This window comes from Microtus oregoni, unplaced genomic scaffold, assembly GCF_018167655.1.
Source record: "Microtus oregoni isolate MIOR12 unplaced genomic scaffold, Mior012 000066F_000, whole genome shotgun sequence".
Lineage (NCBI taxonomy): Eukaryota > Metazoa > Chordata > Mammalia > Rodentia > Cricetidae > Microtus > Microtus oregoni.
The window spans coordinates 1,082,355-1,097,063 of NW_024543876.1; the positions used below are offsets into that span (position 1 = coordinate 1,082,355).

Below are 14,709 nucleotides of genomic sequence, written 5' to 3' on the forward strand. Positions count from 1 at the left end.
GTACTGAGCACTGAGCACCCTGAGTACTGAGCACCAAGCACCCCGAGTACTGAGCACTGAGCACCCCGAGTACTGAGCACCCAGCACCCTGAGCACTGAGCACCCAGCACCCTGAGTACTGAGCACCCAGCACCCTGAGTACTGAGCACCCAACACCCAGAGTACTGAGCACCCAGCACCCTGAGCACTGAGCACCCAGCACCCTGAGTACTGAGCACCCAGCACCCTGAGTACTGAGCACCCAGCACCCTGAGCACTGAGCACTGAGCACCCAGCACACTGAGCACTGAGCACTGAGCACCCAGCACCCCGAGCACTGAGCACCCAGCACCCCGAGCACTGAGCACCCAGCACCCTGAGCACTGAGCACCCAGCACCCTGAGCACTGAGCACCCAGCACCCTGAGTACTGAGCACGCAGCACCCTGAGCACTGAGCACCCAGCACACTGAGTACTGAGCACCCAAAACCCAGAGTACTGAGCACCGAGCACCCTGAGCACTGAGCACCCAGCACCCTGAGTACTGAGCACACAGCACCCTGAGTACTGAACACCCAGCACCCTGAGCACTGAGCACTGAGCACCCTGAGTACTGAGCACCCAACACCATGAGTACTGAGCACCCAGCACACTGAGCACTGAGCACCCAGCACCCTCAGTACTGAGCACTCAGCACCCTGAGTACTGAGCACCGAGCACCCCGAGCACTGAGCACCCAGCACCCTGAGCACTGAGCATCCTGAGGACTGAGCACCCAGCACCCTGAGCACTGAGCACCCAGCACCCTGAGTACTGAGCACCGATCACCCTGAGCACTGAGCACCCAAGACCCCGAGCACTGAGCACCCAGCACCCTGAGTACAGAGCACCCAGCACCCCGAGTACTGAGCACCCAGCACCCCGAGCACTGAGCATCCAGCACCCTGAGTAGTGAGCACCCTGAGTAATGAGCACCGATCACCCTGAGCACTGAGCACCCAGCACCCTGAGTACTGAGCACCCAGCACCCTGAGCACTGAGCACCCAGCACACTGAGCACTGAGCACCCAGCACCCTGAGTACTGAGCACCCAGCACCCTGAGTACTGAGAACCCAGCACACTGAGCACTGAGCACCCAGCACCCTGAGTACTGAGCACCGAGCACCCTGAGTACTGAGCACCCAGCACCCTTAGTACTGAGCACCCAGCACCCTGAGCACTGACCACCCAGCACCCTGAGTACTGAGCACCCAGCACCACCCTCAGCACTGAGCACCCAGCACCCCGAGCACTGAGCACCCAGCACCCTGAGCACTAAGCACCCAGCACCCCGAGTACTGAGCACCCAGCACCCCGAGTACTGAGCACCAAGCACCCCGAGCACTGAGCACCCAGCACCCTGAGTACTGAGCACCCAGCACCCTGAGTACTGAGCACTGAGCACAACGAGTTCTGAGCACCCAGCACCCCGAGCACTGAGCACCCAGCAACCTGAGTACTGAGAACAGATCACCCTGAGCACTGAGCACCCAGCACCCTGAGTACTGAGGACCCAGCACCCTGAGCACCCAGCACCCTGAGCACTGAGCACCATGAGCACTGAGCACTGAGAACAGATCACCCTGAGCACTGAGCACCCAGCACCCTGAGTACTGAGCACTCAGCACCCTGAGTACTGACCACCCAGCACCTTGAGCACTGAGCACCCTGAGGACTGAGCAGCCAGCACCCTGAGCACTGAGCACCGATCACCCTGAGCACTGAGCACCCAGCACCCCGAGCACAGAGCACCCAGCACCCTGAGTACTGAGCACCCAGCACCCCGAGTACTGAGCACCCAGCACCCTGAGTACTGAGCATCCAGCACCCCGAGCACCGAGCACCCAGCACCCTGAGTACTGAACACCCTGAGTACTGAGCACTGAGCACTGAGCACCCTGAGTACTGAGCACCCTGAGGACTGAGCACCTACCACCCTGAGCACTGAGCACCCAGCACCCTGAGTACTGAGCACCCAGCACCCTGGGCACTGAGCACCCAGCACCCTGAGTACTGAGCACCGAGCACCCTGAGTACTGAGCACCCAGCACCCTGAGTACTGAGCATCCAGCACCCTGAGTACTGAGCACCCAGCACCCTGAGCACTGAGCACCAAGCACCCTGAGTACTGAGCACCCAGCACCCTGAGTACTGAACACCCAGCACCCTGAGCACTGAGCACTGAGCACCCAGGACCCTGAGCACTGAGCACTGAGCACCCAGCACCCTGAGCACTGAGCACCCAGCACCCTGAGCACCCAGCACCCTGAGCACTGAGCACCCTGAGCACTGAGCACCCAGCACCCTGAGTACTGAGCACCCAACACTCTGAGCACTGATCACCCAGCACGCTGAGTACTGAGCACTGAGCACACAGCACCCTCAGTACTGAGCACCCAGCACTCCGAGCACTGAGCACCCAGCTCCCCAAGCGCTGAGCACCCAGCACCCCGAGCACTGAGCACTGAGCACCCTGAGCACTGAGCACCCAGCACACCGAGTACTGAGCACTGAGCACCCTGAGTACTGAGCACCCAGCACACCGAGTACTGAGCACTGAGCACCCTGAGTACTGAGCACCCAGTACCCCGAGCACTGAGCACCCAGCACCCTGAGTACTGAACACCCTGAGTACTGAGCACTGAGCACCCTGAGTACTGAGCACCCTGAGGACTGAGCACCTAGCACCCTGAGCACTGAGCATCCAGCACCCTGAGTACTGAGCACCCAGCACCCTGAGTACTGAGCACCCAGCACCCTGGGCACTGAGCACCCAGCACCCTGAGTACTGAGCACCGAGCACCCTGAGTACTGAGCACCCAGCACCCTGAGTACTGAGCATCCAGCACCCTGAGCACTGAGCACCCAGCACCCTGAGCACTGAGCACCAAGTAACCTGAGTACTGAGCACCCAGCACCCTGAGTACTGAACACCCAGCACCCTGAGCACTGAGCACTGAGCACACAGCACCCTGAGCACTGAGCACTGAGCACCCAGCACCCTGAGCACTGAGCACCCAGCACCCCGAGCACTGAGCACCCAGCACCCTGAGCACCCAGCACCCTGAGCACTGAGCACCATGAGCACTGAGCACTGAGCACCCAGCACCCTGAGTACTGAGCACCCAACACTCTGAGCACTGAGCACCCAGCAAGCTGACTACTGAGCACTGAGCACACAGCACCCTCAGTACTGAGCACCCAGCACTCCGAGCACTGAGCACCAAGCTCCCCAAGCACTGAGCACCCAGCAACCCGAGCACTGAGCACTGAGCACCCTGAGCACTGAGCACCCAGCACCCCGATCACTGAGCGCCCAGCACCCGGAGCACTGAGCACCCAGCACCCTGAGCACTGAGCACCCAGCACCCTGAGTACTGAGCACCCAGCACGCTGAGTACTGAGCACTCAGCACCCCGAGCACTGAGCACCCAGCACCCTGAGTACTGAGCACTGAGCACCCAGCACCCCGAGCACTGAGCACCCAGCACCCTGTGTACTGAGCACCTGAGGAAGCAGACACATTTCACCTACCTTACTACTTTCTCATTAAATGGAAGAAAAAAAACCACCACCATCCAGGAAAAGACCATGTGCCATGAGGAAGGTGGGATGCGGGGACAAAATGAGTCAGTTGGCCAGACCCACAGTCTATGGCAAATTGGCACCCCTGGAAAGCCACCAATTGACCAGGAAATCATGTCACTAAATCTTCTTTCCCCACGCCTGAAGACCAGATGCCATTTTCCAGCCATTTCCATTTGTAGTTTCTCTGATGGTGTGATACTCCAAGGATCTGTGGATTATTAAAGAATGAAGAAGTCAACTGATAGGTTAGCCCATGCAGAAAAGGCAAATCAGGATCACACAGGTCCCCATTGCTGCTGGTCAGTCTGCCCAGTGGCCCAATAACCAGGTGAGTTTCTTTTGGAAAATTAGAGTCTTAATATCAGGGTTGGTAAAAAAAAAAAAAAACAAAAAAAAAAACAAAAAAAAAACGTTCTGGAATTCATTTTAGAAAGAACAGGGTTTTTTTTGGGGGGGGGTGATCTCTTCAGTGAACATACCCACCCCTGCCTATCTGTATTACTATCTCATTCATTTTTATGAGTCCTGATGAGCCTGGAGAGTGACGTCACTGTTGTCAGTGATGGGGAGGTTTGACTTTTCTTTCATTAATAAGAATTTTCTCCTGAGTCACAGCAGATGATTTACTGTCTGTCAGGAAGGACCTTAAACTCATAATAGTAGGTCCTCCATAAATAGAAGCCATACGTCACAGAAGATGGGAACGGCCTCCTAGGGCATAGAGAAGCGAACATTTGCAGAAAAACTAATCAAAATTGTTCCACTTGATGGTGCTTGACGTCATCCTCTGGAGCAGAGCTAGTCACTGCAGTCACCTGGGAAGAGCTGAAAAACAGCAGCATGTATTCTTCAGAAATTCTGCTTCAAAAACCATGCTGGTGACTGCGTAATGGTCACTTTCAAAACCTTTGTAAGTCATTCTATCTAATATACTAATACAATTGAAAACCAACCTTAGGTACTGGCCATACCATGAACATGCCGTTTTGTCTGATCTTGGAAGCTAAGCAAGTTTAGCCCTGGTTTAGTAGTTAGATGAGAGAAACAACCTTAATAGTTTGATTGCTTTTCCTATTTCTATTCACCTCTTCTAGACCAAGCTAGTCCAGTTTCTCTATATCACAAATAAAAGTACATTTATTTATTCCGTGTGTGTGTGTGTGTGTGTGTGTGTGTGTGTGTGTGTGTGTGTGTGTGTGTTGGGTCTGTGTGTGCCACTATTTGTGTGTAGAGGTCAGAGGTTCTCTCTTTCCAGTATGCGGGTCCCAGGGATTGAACTCAGGTCATCATGTGGCAAGTGCCTATACCCGCTCATCTATCTCGCCAGTGTAAATGATTTTCTTAGGTGCCCAAACTAGATCTAATGACAGGGTGTGGCAACAAAACTTGTAATCCTAGCACTTGGGAAAACTGAGACCAGAAGATCAAGAGTTCACGGCTGTCCTGGGCCACACTGCAGCAAGACCTCATTTAAAAAAAAAAAAAAACAAACCAACCAAAAATGGCTGGAAGATGGTACAGTGGGTAAAAGTGCATTCTGTGCAAGCACGAGGACCTGAGTTTGAATCTCCAGAACCCAGAGAGAAGTAAGACATGCCAACAGGAACGTCTGTGACCCATGGCTCCTAAAGGGAGAGAAAGGATTCCCAGAAGCCAGAGGGACAGTTAGCCTGGCATATGCAACCGAAAACCAGCTGACACCCTGCCTCAGGCAAGGTGGTAAGCAGACAGTGACAGCCTTGGGCTGTTCTCTGACCTCCGCACGAATGCTGTGGCATTCATGAGTCCACATATTCTCCCTCTCCCCCCCACATATCCTCCCTCTCCCTCCACATTGTCCCCTTGTCCCCCACATACCTCCCCCCGAAGTCTTAGAACTCATTCTCTTTCTGTCTTCCATTTTTTTTAAAGGAATCATTTCTTTTAATTGAATACTTCATTCAGACCACATCCCCTTCTGGATGCTTTTCAGGCAACCATTTGGTCCCCACTTCTCAAGAATGTTACAACTGACTGTATTGAGTGAGCAGGAGCCCCAAATCAGGCCTTTGAAACTGTAAAACAAGCAGCACCTTCCCCCAAACCACCCTCTCCTTTCACTTAGCAAGGAACGGGGAGTTAAAGGATCCAAATTCTACTTTCCAACTGTAGACACCCGAGAACCTGGATGCACTGCAAACAGCACAAGCTAGCATATCAGAGATGAAGCAAGGCAGCCCCTACACACTTCAAGGCGAGGCTCTGATCGCTCCTCCCACAGGAACGGCCTCTACTTAATTTCCCAAAGACTTATAAAATCTACCAAAAGGAACACAATGGATCAGCATAAGTCGGCTTACTCACGAGAGACTTTCTTGAGTAACAACTTTTGACTGTTGAGAATGTCACGTTTTTTTTTTCAAGGCAGCAAAGTCCAGGGCACTCGAGAGGACAGTTGAGCAGCAACCTAGTGTGCTGGGGGTAGGTTTATGTAGGGTGCAGGCGCACACCACACACACCGCTTTTCTTCAGGGTATATGGCAAGCCGCCAAGACCCCTGATCATCAAGGTAAGTTATTGTCTATAGGACAGAGCGTAGAACAGCAGAGGGAAAGGTGCTTTCGTGGAGGGCTATCGGAAGGCGGTTATTGTGCAGAAAGTCCTGAGGCTTAAGCAAAAGGGCGGCGGCAGCTGGGGACTGGGACTTCTAGATACTTGGCTACTGCTTGGTGGCAGCAGAGGCCTCAGTGCCAATTGCTTCCTCCACCGATTGTGCTGGCTCCTCTTCTTCCTCCACTTCGTAGTAGCCAACCTCGTAGTAAACATCCTCGTCCTCCTCCTCCTCCTCCCCATAGTAGTCAATCTCGTAGTAGATGTTCTCATCTTCCTCCTCCTCCTCATAGTAGAAGTCGCCCTCTTCGTAATAGTCGCTCTCCCACTCTTCAGCCCCTTCGTAGTAGACATCGTCTTCCTCTCCCTTCACATAGTAGCTATCGTAGTAGTTATCCTCCTCCTCCTCACTCTCTTCTTTGTCCTCCTCGCCCTCCTCGCCATCTTCGTCCTCCTTGTCCTCCTTGTCCTCCTTGCCCTCCTTGCCCTCCTCGTAGAAGTTTCCCTTGTCCTCATCCTTGTTCTCACCGTTGGCCTCATTCTCCTCTTGGGGATAGACGGCTGGATACGTCTGCACGCACTCCCGCATGGCTTGGAACTGCTCTACGCAATCTGACCCCTTGATTTCGTCCGTGCTGTAATGGAAGCAGGCGAAGGCAGATTTGAAGGATTCTCCACAAGGACCGCTGGCCATCCCCCCAAAGCACGGGCAATTCCAGTTAATTTCTCCACTTGGCAGTGTCAAGCGGTACTCCTCATAGGGATCATTGGGGTCGTCGACCACCAGCTCTGCGTTGCTGGGACTTTCGTGGTCTTCTTTGGTCACAAATATGATTTGATCCTTCCCTTCCTGCTGGCAGTAGGCCATGGTAGCTCTGGGTGTTGGTGCTCAGTGCTGCTGGTTGCTACTGACTAGCAGCTTCAAGTTCACAGCTCACTGCTCACAATGCTGGAGGGAGTGGCTGTCTCTGTTACACCTTCAGGCTGTGACCTCCTCCCTCTCTGCTCCTCGGCCTGGAGGCGTGGAGGGCGGTTCTAAGGCCCGCAGATGCCCGCCCCTTCCAGGCCGGCTCCGCTGGCCCTCAGTATTTTTTCAAAGGAAAACATAATCCCCTGCGGTTTTGATGAGTACTCCTCAAAGGTCCATGTGTAAAAGTTGGGTCCCCAGCGTAGTGCTATTTATTGGACGGTTCCGGTGAATCTTTAAGCATTCCTGTAGAAACGACTGGAAGACCCTTAGGTTACTGAGGGTATTTCCTGGAAGGGAATAATGAGTCTGAACTCATCCAGGCCCTTTGCATCCTGGGTCATGGTGTGACCACGGTTTCTCTGGTTATGTGCATGTGTCACCTGTCACCGTCATCCACTGGAGCTGCCCAATCTTAGGTTTGAGTCTCCAGAACCATGAGCCAAAATAGAGCTCTCTTTACTTCCTAAGTTCCCTGGATCAGGCATTTTGTTGTAAAGCTGTCTTATGCGATTCTTCTTTATCTGTACATGAGCTAATTGCAAACTTGGCTGGCATAAGCTTGTTAAAATGAACGTTCCCGGCTTCCGCAACTGAACATGATTGTTGGGTAGGTCAGTGGAGGTACTTGGAAGCTGAATTTTAAAGTAGTTCACTGATCAATAGGAACAGGACAGTTTTCTAATTTGGAAATAAAGAGGTTGTGGATATAAGTTAGAGGAAGTAGGAGTTCTTTAATGGCAGCACAAAGGAAAATGGGTATTTCCTTTCAGTTATTTTTCTTCTGATGCCAACTCTGCTTTATCAAAAGGTAGGCCTGAACTGCGAGCCTGTATTTCTTATTTTGTTTGATTACTGTTGTTTTAAAATTAAAGAGGTGGTCCTTAATGTCCCTCCACCCCCCCCCCAAAAAAACCCATGGACATGCCTTTTATTTTTTAATTTTGCAAGTAGAATTCAAACAGTTAGAGCTTCCAGAATGGACAATGACTTGGCGAGCACTGTGACCCAGAACGATGACATACAGCCTAGCCCACAGTCATTGTGCTGTCCAGCCTAAGTCTGGAGTTCCTGGGGGGGGGGGAGCGAAACCACTGAAGGCTTACGTGACTCAGCTGAAGTGCAGCTCAACCATCACTTGCCTCAAAAGCCCTGACTGAGCCCGTGACTCACAGAGACATGCTCTTCAATTCCACGCTCTGAGACATCTTTGCTCAGGGACGGTGTTGAAAAGCTTCGGAAGGAATCCGAAACTTCAGGCTTGACATTCTGCTCTTTCACCTGCTGTCAGTACAACTATGATAAAGTCATTGCGAGTCTCACATCCACAGCTGTACAGAGGGGACAGTGCAATCCATCCTACCTAGCTAAGGAGAGTGGGCTCCCCCCATTTCACAAGTATTACCAAGATCGGTCGGACCTTGAGCTGGCTGACAGCCACAGGGGCGGGGTGGTCCCTGAAGTGGTTGCATCCTGAAACACCACCAAGGGTGGCTGCGGTGAAGTCAGGAGCCTTCTGTGGCACAAGACTTGGGTTTTCTTCCACAGTAGTGATAATGGAACAGCTTAGGCAGCTGGCCAGATTAGAAACCCGGAAATATTTATGCGATGAGCGAAACTAAAGCAACCAGTCAGTCATTTGACACATCTGCCCAGCGCTGAAAAGACAACCTTCCTTCCTCCCTCTCTCCCTTCCTCCCTCTCTCCCTTCCTCCCTTCCTCCTTCTCTCCCTTCCTCCCTTCCTCCATCTCTCCCTTCATTCCTTCCTTTCTCCCCCACCCACCTTTAAAACTAGCATGGTAGCAGAAGCCTGTAATATTAGAATTAGGAGACAGAGACAGGAGGATTAGGAGTTCAAGGCCAGCTTCAGTTAGGTAGCAAGTTCTGGACTATCCTGGGTATGTGAGGCCCTGTATCAAACAATAAGATCAAAGGTTCTAGTCAGGTGACTCCGTGGGTGAAGGCACTAGCTGCAGAAGCCTGGTATCCAGGACCCTCCTCTGCTGTGTTCTGCCTTCTTCTCTCAAGCCTTTGCTAAGCTCGGAGCTCACTGTTCTTTGGCTAGGCTGGTGGCCAGCACACTCCAGAGAGCCTCCTGTCTCCCTCCCACCCAAGCACCAGCACTATGGTTACAGGTTCACAGGGTCACACCTGACGTTTTGTGGGGGTGTGGATAATCTGAACTCCTGTCCCCATCCTCGTACAGCGAGTGCTCTTACCCACTGAGCCATCTCCTCAGCTCAGCTTTCTTTTCTTTTTAAAGGAAAGATTACAGATAGTATCTTCATAGAAAATTATTTTTGAGTTAGCATAAAAAGTTTCACTGTGGGATTTTCATGCATACTTTTTTGTTGATCTTTATAACTGCTTTAAATATTTTTATTTATTGTGTGGCAATTTCATACATGTATAATCCTAACTTTTGTCAAAAACAGTAATTGGAAATGAATGTTTCCTTTTCACCAAACAGTGATGGGAAAATTGGATGCCCATATATAAAAGAATAAAGTAAGACATATATCTCTTACTCTGCACAAAAAGAGGAATTCAAAATGGATAAAAGCTCCCAGTATAGGGGCTGGAGAGATGGCTCAGTGGTTAAGAGCACTGACTGCTCTTCCAGAGAACCCGGGTTCAATTCCCAGCACCCACATGGCAGCTCACAACTGTCTTAAGATCCAGTTGCAGGGGATCTGACACCTTCACACCAATGCACATAAAATAAAGTTAAATAAACCATAAAAATGTTAAAAAAGATCCCAGTATAAAACCCTAAACACTGGAACTTCCCAATGAACATATAGCGAAAACAGTTCAAAATACAAGCATAGGCAAACACTTTCTGAAAAGAACCCCAGTTGTACAGGAAAGAAGTTCAGGGGCTGACAAATGGGATTGGATGAAATCAGAGAGCCACCATAATTTATTGCACTCCTTGATTGATTTATTCGAATAAAAAAGTTATCAAGATTATTAGGTGCTGAGAAGCTGGCTTAGTCAGTAAAGAGCATGTCGGGTGAGCAAAAAGACCTGAGTTCTGATCCCTAACACTCACACAGCTGAATGCTGTGTGTGCCTGTAATCCCAGGGCCGAGGAGACAGAGGTAGGAGAATCCCTGGAACTTGCTGTTTAGCTAATCAGTGAGGCCCAGCTTCAATGAGAGACTCTCAGAAAATAAGGTGGTAGCTTTGTTCATGTGTTCTTTTGTGCAACACCAATATTATTCTTTCCCCAGCACAACTAACCAACAGCTCAAGGAGAAACAGTTAAGGATCATGAAAACGCCCTGTTGTTTATGAAGATCTCCCCTAGAGTTAGTATTTGCCAATGGTTCTTGTCTGCCTGCTTATTCTTGGCTATGATGGTTGCCGTATGATCATTTCCCACAGTTCCTCTTTTCTGAGATTCCGCACTGAATACTTATTAGCCCTTGACATTAAGCTGAAAGCAAGCCCTCCTTCTCTCCGTTTATCTGCTTATCTGGCCAATCAGAACAGACATATGTTCCTATATTTCCATGGCTTTATAACTTAGTACTGAGCTTCATAAGTTTGCTTTGGTGCTATGATTTGCCTCCTCTGTCCTTGAAGAAGGACACCATCTTGTTTTTTTAAAATATTTATTTATTTATTATGTATACGATATTCTGTCTGTGTGTATGTCTGCAGGCCAGAAGAGGGCACCAGACATCATTACAGATGGTTGTGAGCCACCATGTGGTTGCCGGGAATTGAATTCAGGACCTCTGGAAGAGCAGGCAATGCTCTTAAACACTGAGCCATCTCTCCAGCCCGAATGTCTGCATCTTTTTTCCCCTGTCACTTTCTTCCTTCCTAGCACATAAAAAATATTCTATGCTCCCCTTATGTCTACCATGATCTGTCCCAGAAAGCAGCAGGATCAAACAAACCTCTGATAAACCTCTGACATCCACAGCTGGTTGCATCTGAGACCAGCCTTCTAGCAGTCTTGTGTGTGTATGTGTGTGCAGACACGCGTGTGCACGCGTGTGCGTGAGAGACCAAGCATGCATGCATATGGATGCCATAGACTGGCATCTAGTGCCTTAATCGACCACTTTTTAACCCCCTATAGGCGATTACAATAAAGCAGTCCCACACTAGCTCAGAATGGAGTGTAGTAAAGGGTTCTTTATTTAGTACATATGGCCACACCCAGGGTGTGCCAGTATCTTAAAGGCTGAAGGAGTTCCCACAGCACCCCCTCCTTTTTTTGAGACAGGGTTTCTCTGTGTATCCCTGACTGTCCTGGAACTTACTGTGTAGACTATGCTGGCCTCGAACTCACAGAGATCCACCTGCTTTTGCCCTCCTCCATCCAGGTCTAGGAAGGTGAGCATCCAAACTGGCTAGGCTCCCACAAAGCCAGTACATACAGTAGGATCAAAACCCAGTGCCATTGTCCTTGGCTTCTCAGTAGTCCTCATTGTCCGCCATGTTCAGAGAGGCCGGTTTGATCCCATAGTTTTTCAGTCCCCAGTCCAGCTGGCCTTGGTGAGCTCCCAATAGATCAGCCCCACTGTCTCAGTGGGTGGGTGCACCTCTCACGGTCCTGACTTCCTTGCTCATGTTCTCCCTCCTTCTGTTCCTCATATGGATCTTGGGAGCTCAGTCTAGTGCCCCAGTGTGGGTCTCTGTCTCTATCTCCATCCATCGCCAGATGAAGGTTCTATGGTGATATGCAAGATATTCATCAGTATTGCTATAGGATAGGGTCATTTCAGGTTCCCTATCCTCAGCTGCCCAGGGAACTGGTTGGGGACATCTCCATGGACACATGGGAACCCCTCTAGAGTCAAGTCTCTTGCCAACCCTAAAATGGCTCCCTTAATTAAGATATATAGTTTCCTGCTCCCATATCCACCCTTCCTCCATCTCAACCATCCCATTCCCCCAAGCTCTCCCCATCCTCTCCTTCTCACTTTTCTTTATGTGTTTTAAATGTTAGCCACCTCTCTGAAGTATAGCTGGCCAAGACTTGCTACCATTTTGTAGGCTGTCTCTTCACTCCGGCAGTAGGTTTCCTCTGCTGTGCAGAAGCCCTTTAATTGTATATGATCCCATTTGTCAACTCTTGAAGTTATTTCCTGTACTGTTGGGCTCCTTCTGCGCTCTTTCTTGAAGTGTTTTCTGTAAGGGTCCCTCCAGCAGCTTCAGTTTTTATATTAAGATCTTTATAGAATCATTTTAAAAGGACAATTTAAGAAAGGGTTTGGAGGACTTGCAGGTAGGAGACTGGAGAAGGAAATACTACTTCCAGATTGAAGTCTGGAGATCTGCACAGGCTGTCCCCACACCTGCATCCCCACGCTTATCTGGGTGTTTCAGGAAGCCAGGGAAGTCCTGGGGTATTACACGGGCCTGGAAAGAGTTCTTTCCTGTAGCCAGATTGGACAAGCATTGCAATAGCCAAGCATTTGGTAGACTATGTGGACGAACGTGCCCTCGGTAGTGACTGAAGGTTGCTCCTATCTGTGCTAGCTTCACAGAGTTGAAAAGCTGGCCTTGAAGGACTCAAACTATTTCCACAGAGCTTCAGCCTAGCGAAGATTTAGTTACACAATGCTAAAGAAGCCCTTTTTATTTAAGCAGAACGACCCAGCTCTGAACAATGGCCCTAGTGTCCGGCATCTGATTAATGACTATCGTGGTTCTGTGGGACTATTCTCAGGAAACACGCGGAAATGTTTAGGCCTCAAGGACTGTGGTCTGTGAGATTTGCAAAAATGGAGGGAAGAGGAGAAGTGGATGTGGGCTGATGCTAATACGGGGCTCTTTGTACGGGTTTTTAGTTTTGTATCTCTCAGATTGAAATTACTAAAATTCCAAGTTAATAGAAAAAAATTTGACGCTTCTCATATTTCAGAAACACATAGAATTTGTTTTATTTAGATCATGTTATGGTGGTGCTCAATCTAGCTACGGGAAAAGTATATACCTTTTAATTACCAACTGTTAGACAGAATAGAAAAGAGCATCGAGAGGGAGCCTATAAAGGCAGAGAGTTGCAAAAAAGGAGAGAAATTTAGCAAATAGCTCTTCACAATCGTGATGGACATTTGAAATCCCTTTGATTGGGAGTCATTTCCTATGGTTTACTTCAGTGAGAAATTTTCAGATGTACTTTCTTCTGATCTGGTGTTCCAATTTTTTATTTTTCATTTTCATTTTTTCAAAACTACCTATATATGTGTGTGTTTCTGCGTGGGTGCATGTGCACGGTGAGCTGCCCAACCACCTGTAACTCCAGCCCCAGGGGATATGACAGCCTCTTCTAGATGCAGACACCTGCACTCAGGTTTTCTGCATCATCAAGCCATCTCCTTAGCCCCCCCCCCCCATTTTTCTTAAATTTCTATTTTGAGATAGGATAGACTCACCATGTAGTTCTGGTGTTTGGAAAAGTCTGAGTCCCTGTGCGAGGCAGCAGTAGATGCTCCTACCATGAGACAATCAGGGAGAGGAGGACTGGCTCCCGGTTGCAGGGAGGAAGAACAGGTCCAAGTGAATCCATGAATGCTAAAGTATCCCATACCTCAGTGTGGCCACATGTTCCCTCTAAGTTGAGGACACACGGGCCTGTCATCACTCTGTGACCAGCTAGTTTTCTATAGCAAGAGATCCTAACACATTAAGATGACAAATATACATTCTTTGGTCAGCTTGAGGTTTGTGGTGCATGGAAGAAGACCCTAACATTTGATACCGAAAGAGTGCCGGAGGAAGTATTATAGACTGTCAAGCAGATGAGCAATTTTCTTTTCTGATCTTGAGGAACAAATTCACTGAAAACAAGTACGCTTTTGGCAGTGCATTTGTATTAGATCCTCTGTCTCCCATCCAAGTGCTAACCAAGGCCAACCCTGCTTAGCTTCCAAGACCATACATTTGGTCTTTCAAAGCTCCTTCTGAGGTGTCTGAAAAAGTATTCATTGAACATTTTTTTGCCTCCTGGTCTATTTATTTGCTTTAAAGTGAACCTCCTGTTTCCACGTTCTTCCATATTCAGAAACACTTCTTAGTTCTATATGCTTAATTTTGTTTTTTAGACCCTGGCATGGTGGCACACACCTTTAACCCCAGCACGTGGGAGGCAGAGACAGGAAGATCTCTGGAAGTTCAAGGCCAGCCTGGTCTACTCATCGAGTTCCTGGACAGCCAGGGCTGCATAATGAGAGCTACTCTGTCTCATCTATTTTTAATTTTAGGATATCATGAAATTCAGTTCCATCTTTAATTAGTGAAAATGTACGAGTCAGAAACTTTCAAAGTTCCCCAATCAAACATAAACTCAGTGACTAAAAGCCACAAGGCTTTCCCCGGGGAGCAAATAAGATGCCAACGGCAGGGATAGGACTCCACACTGCAAGAACTGGTCCTCAGCTCTGACAATACCTTCGAGTCACACTGTGAGCTTTACAGCATCTTAGGATACTAGAAGTGCAGCTGTCCTAGGAGCACAGGAGACTAATGGCGGGCGTGGCAAGGAGAGGGTAGCAAGGTATAAAGGAAGATGCTCAAAGT

General features: G+C 49.5%; 1 protein-coding gene across 1 annotated transcript; it reads right to left on the reverse strand.

Annotated features, from left to right (window-relative positions):
* Positions 1–6,160: 6,160 nt before the first annotated feature.
* On the reverse strand, positions 6,161–7,103 carry LOC121440192 (mitochondrial intermembrane space import and assembly protein 40-like). The gene has a single exon (XM_041640930.1). It carries the CDS (start codon positions 7,062–7,064, stop codon positions 6,306–6,308), a length of 759 nt encoding a protein of 252 aa, XP_041496864.1. The 5' UTR covers positions 7,065–7,103; the 3' UTR covers positions 6,161–6,305.
* Between the last annotated feature and the right edge of the window lie 7,606 nt (positions 7,104–14,709).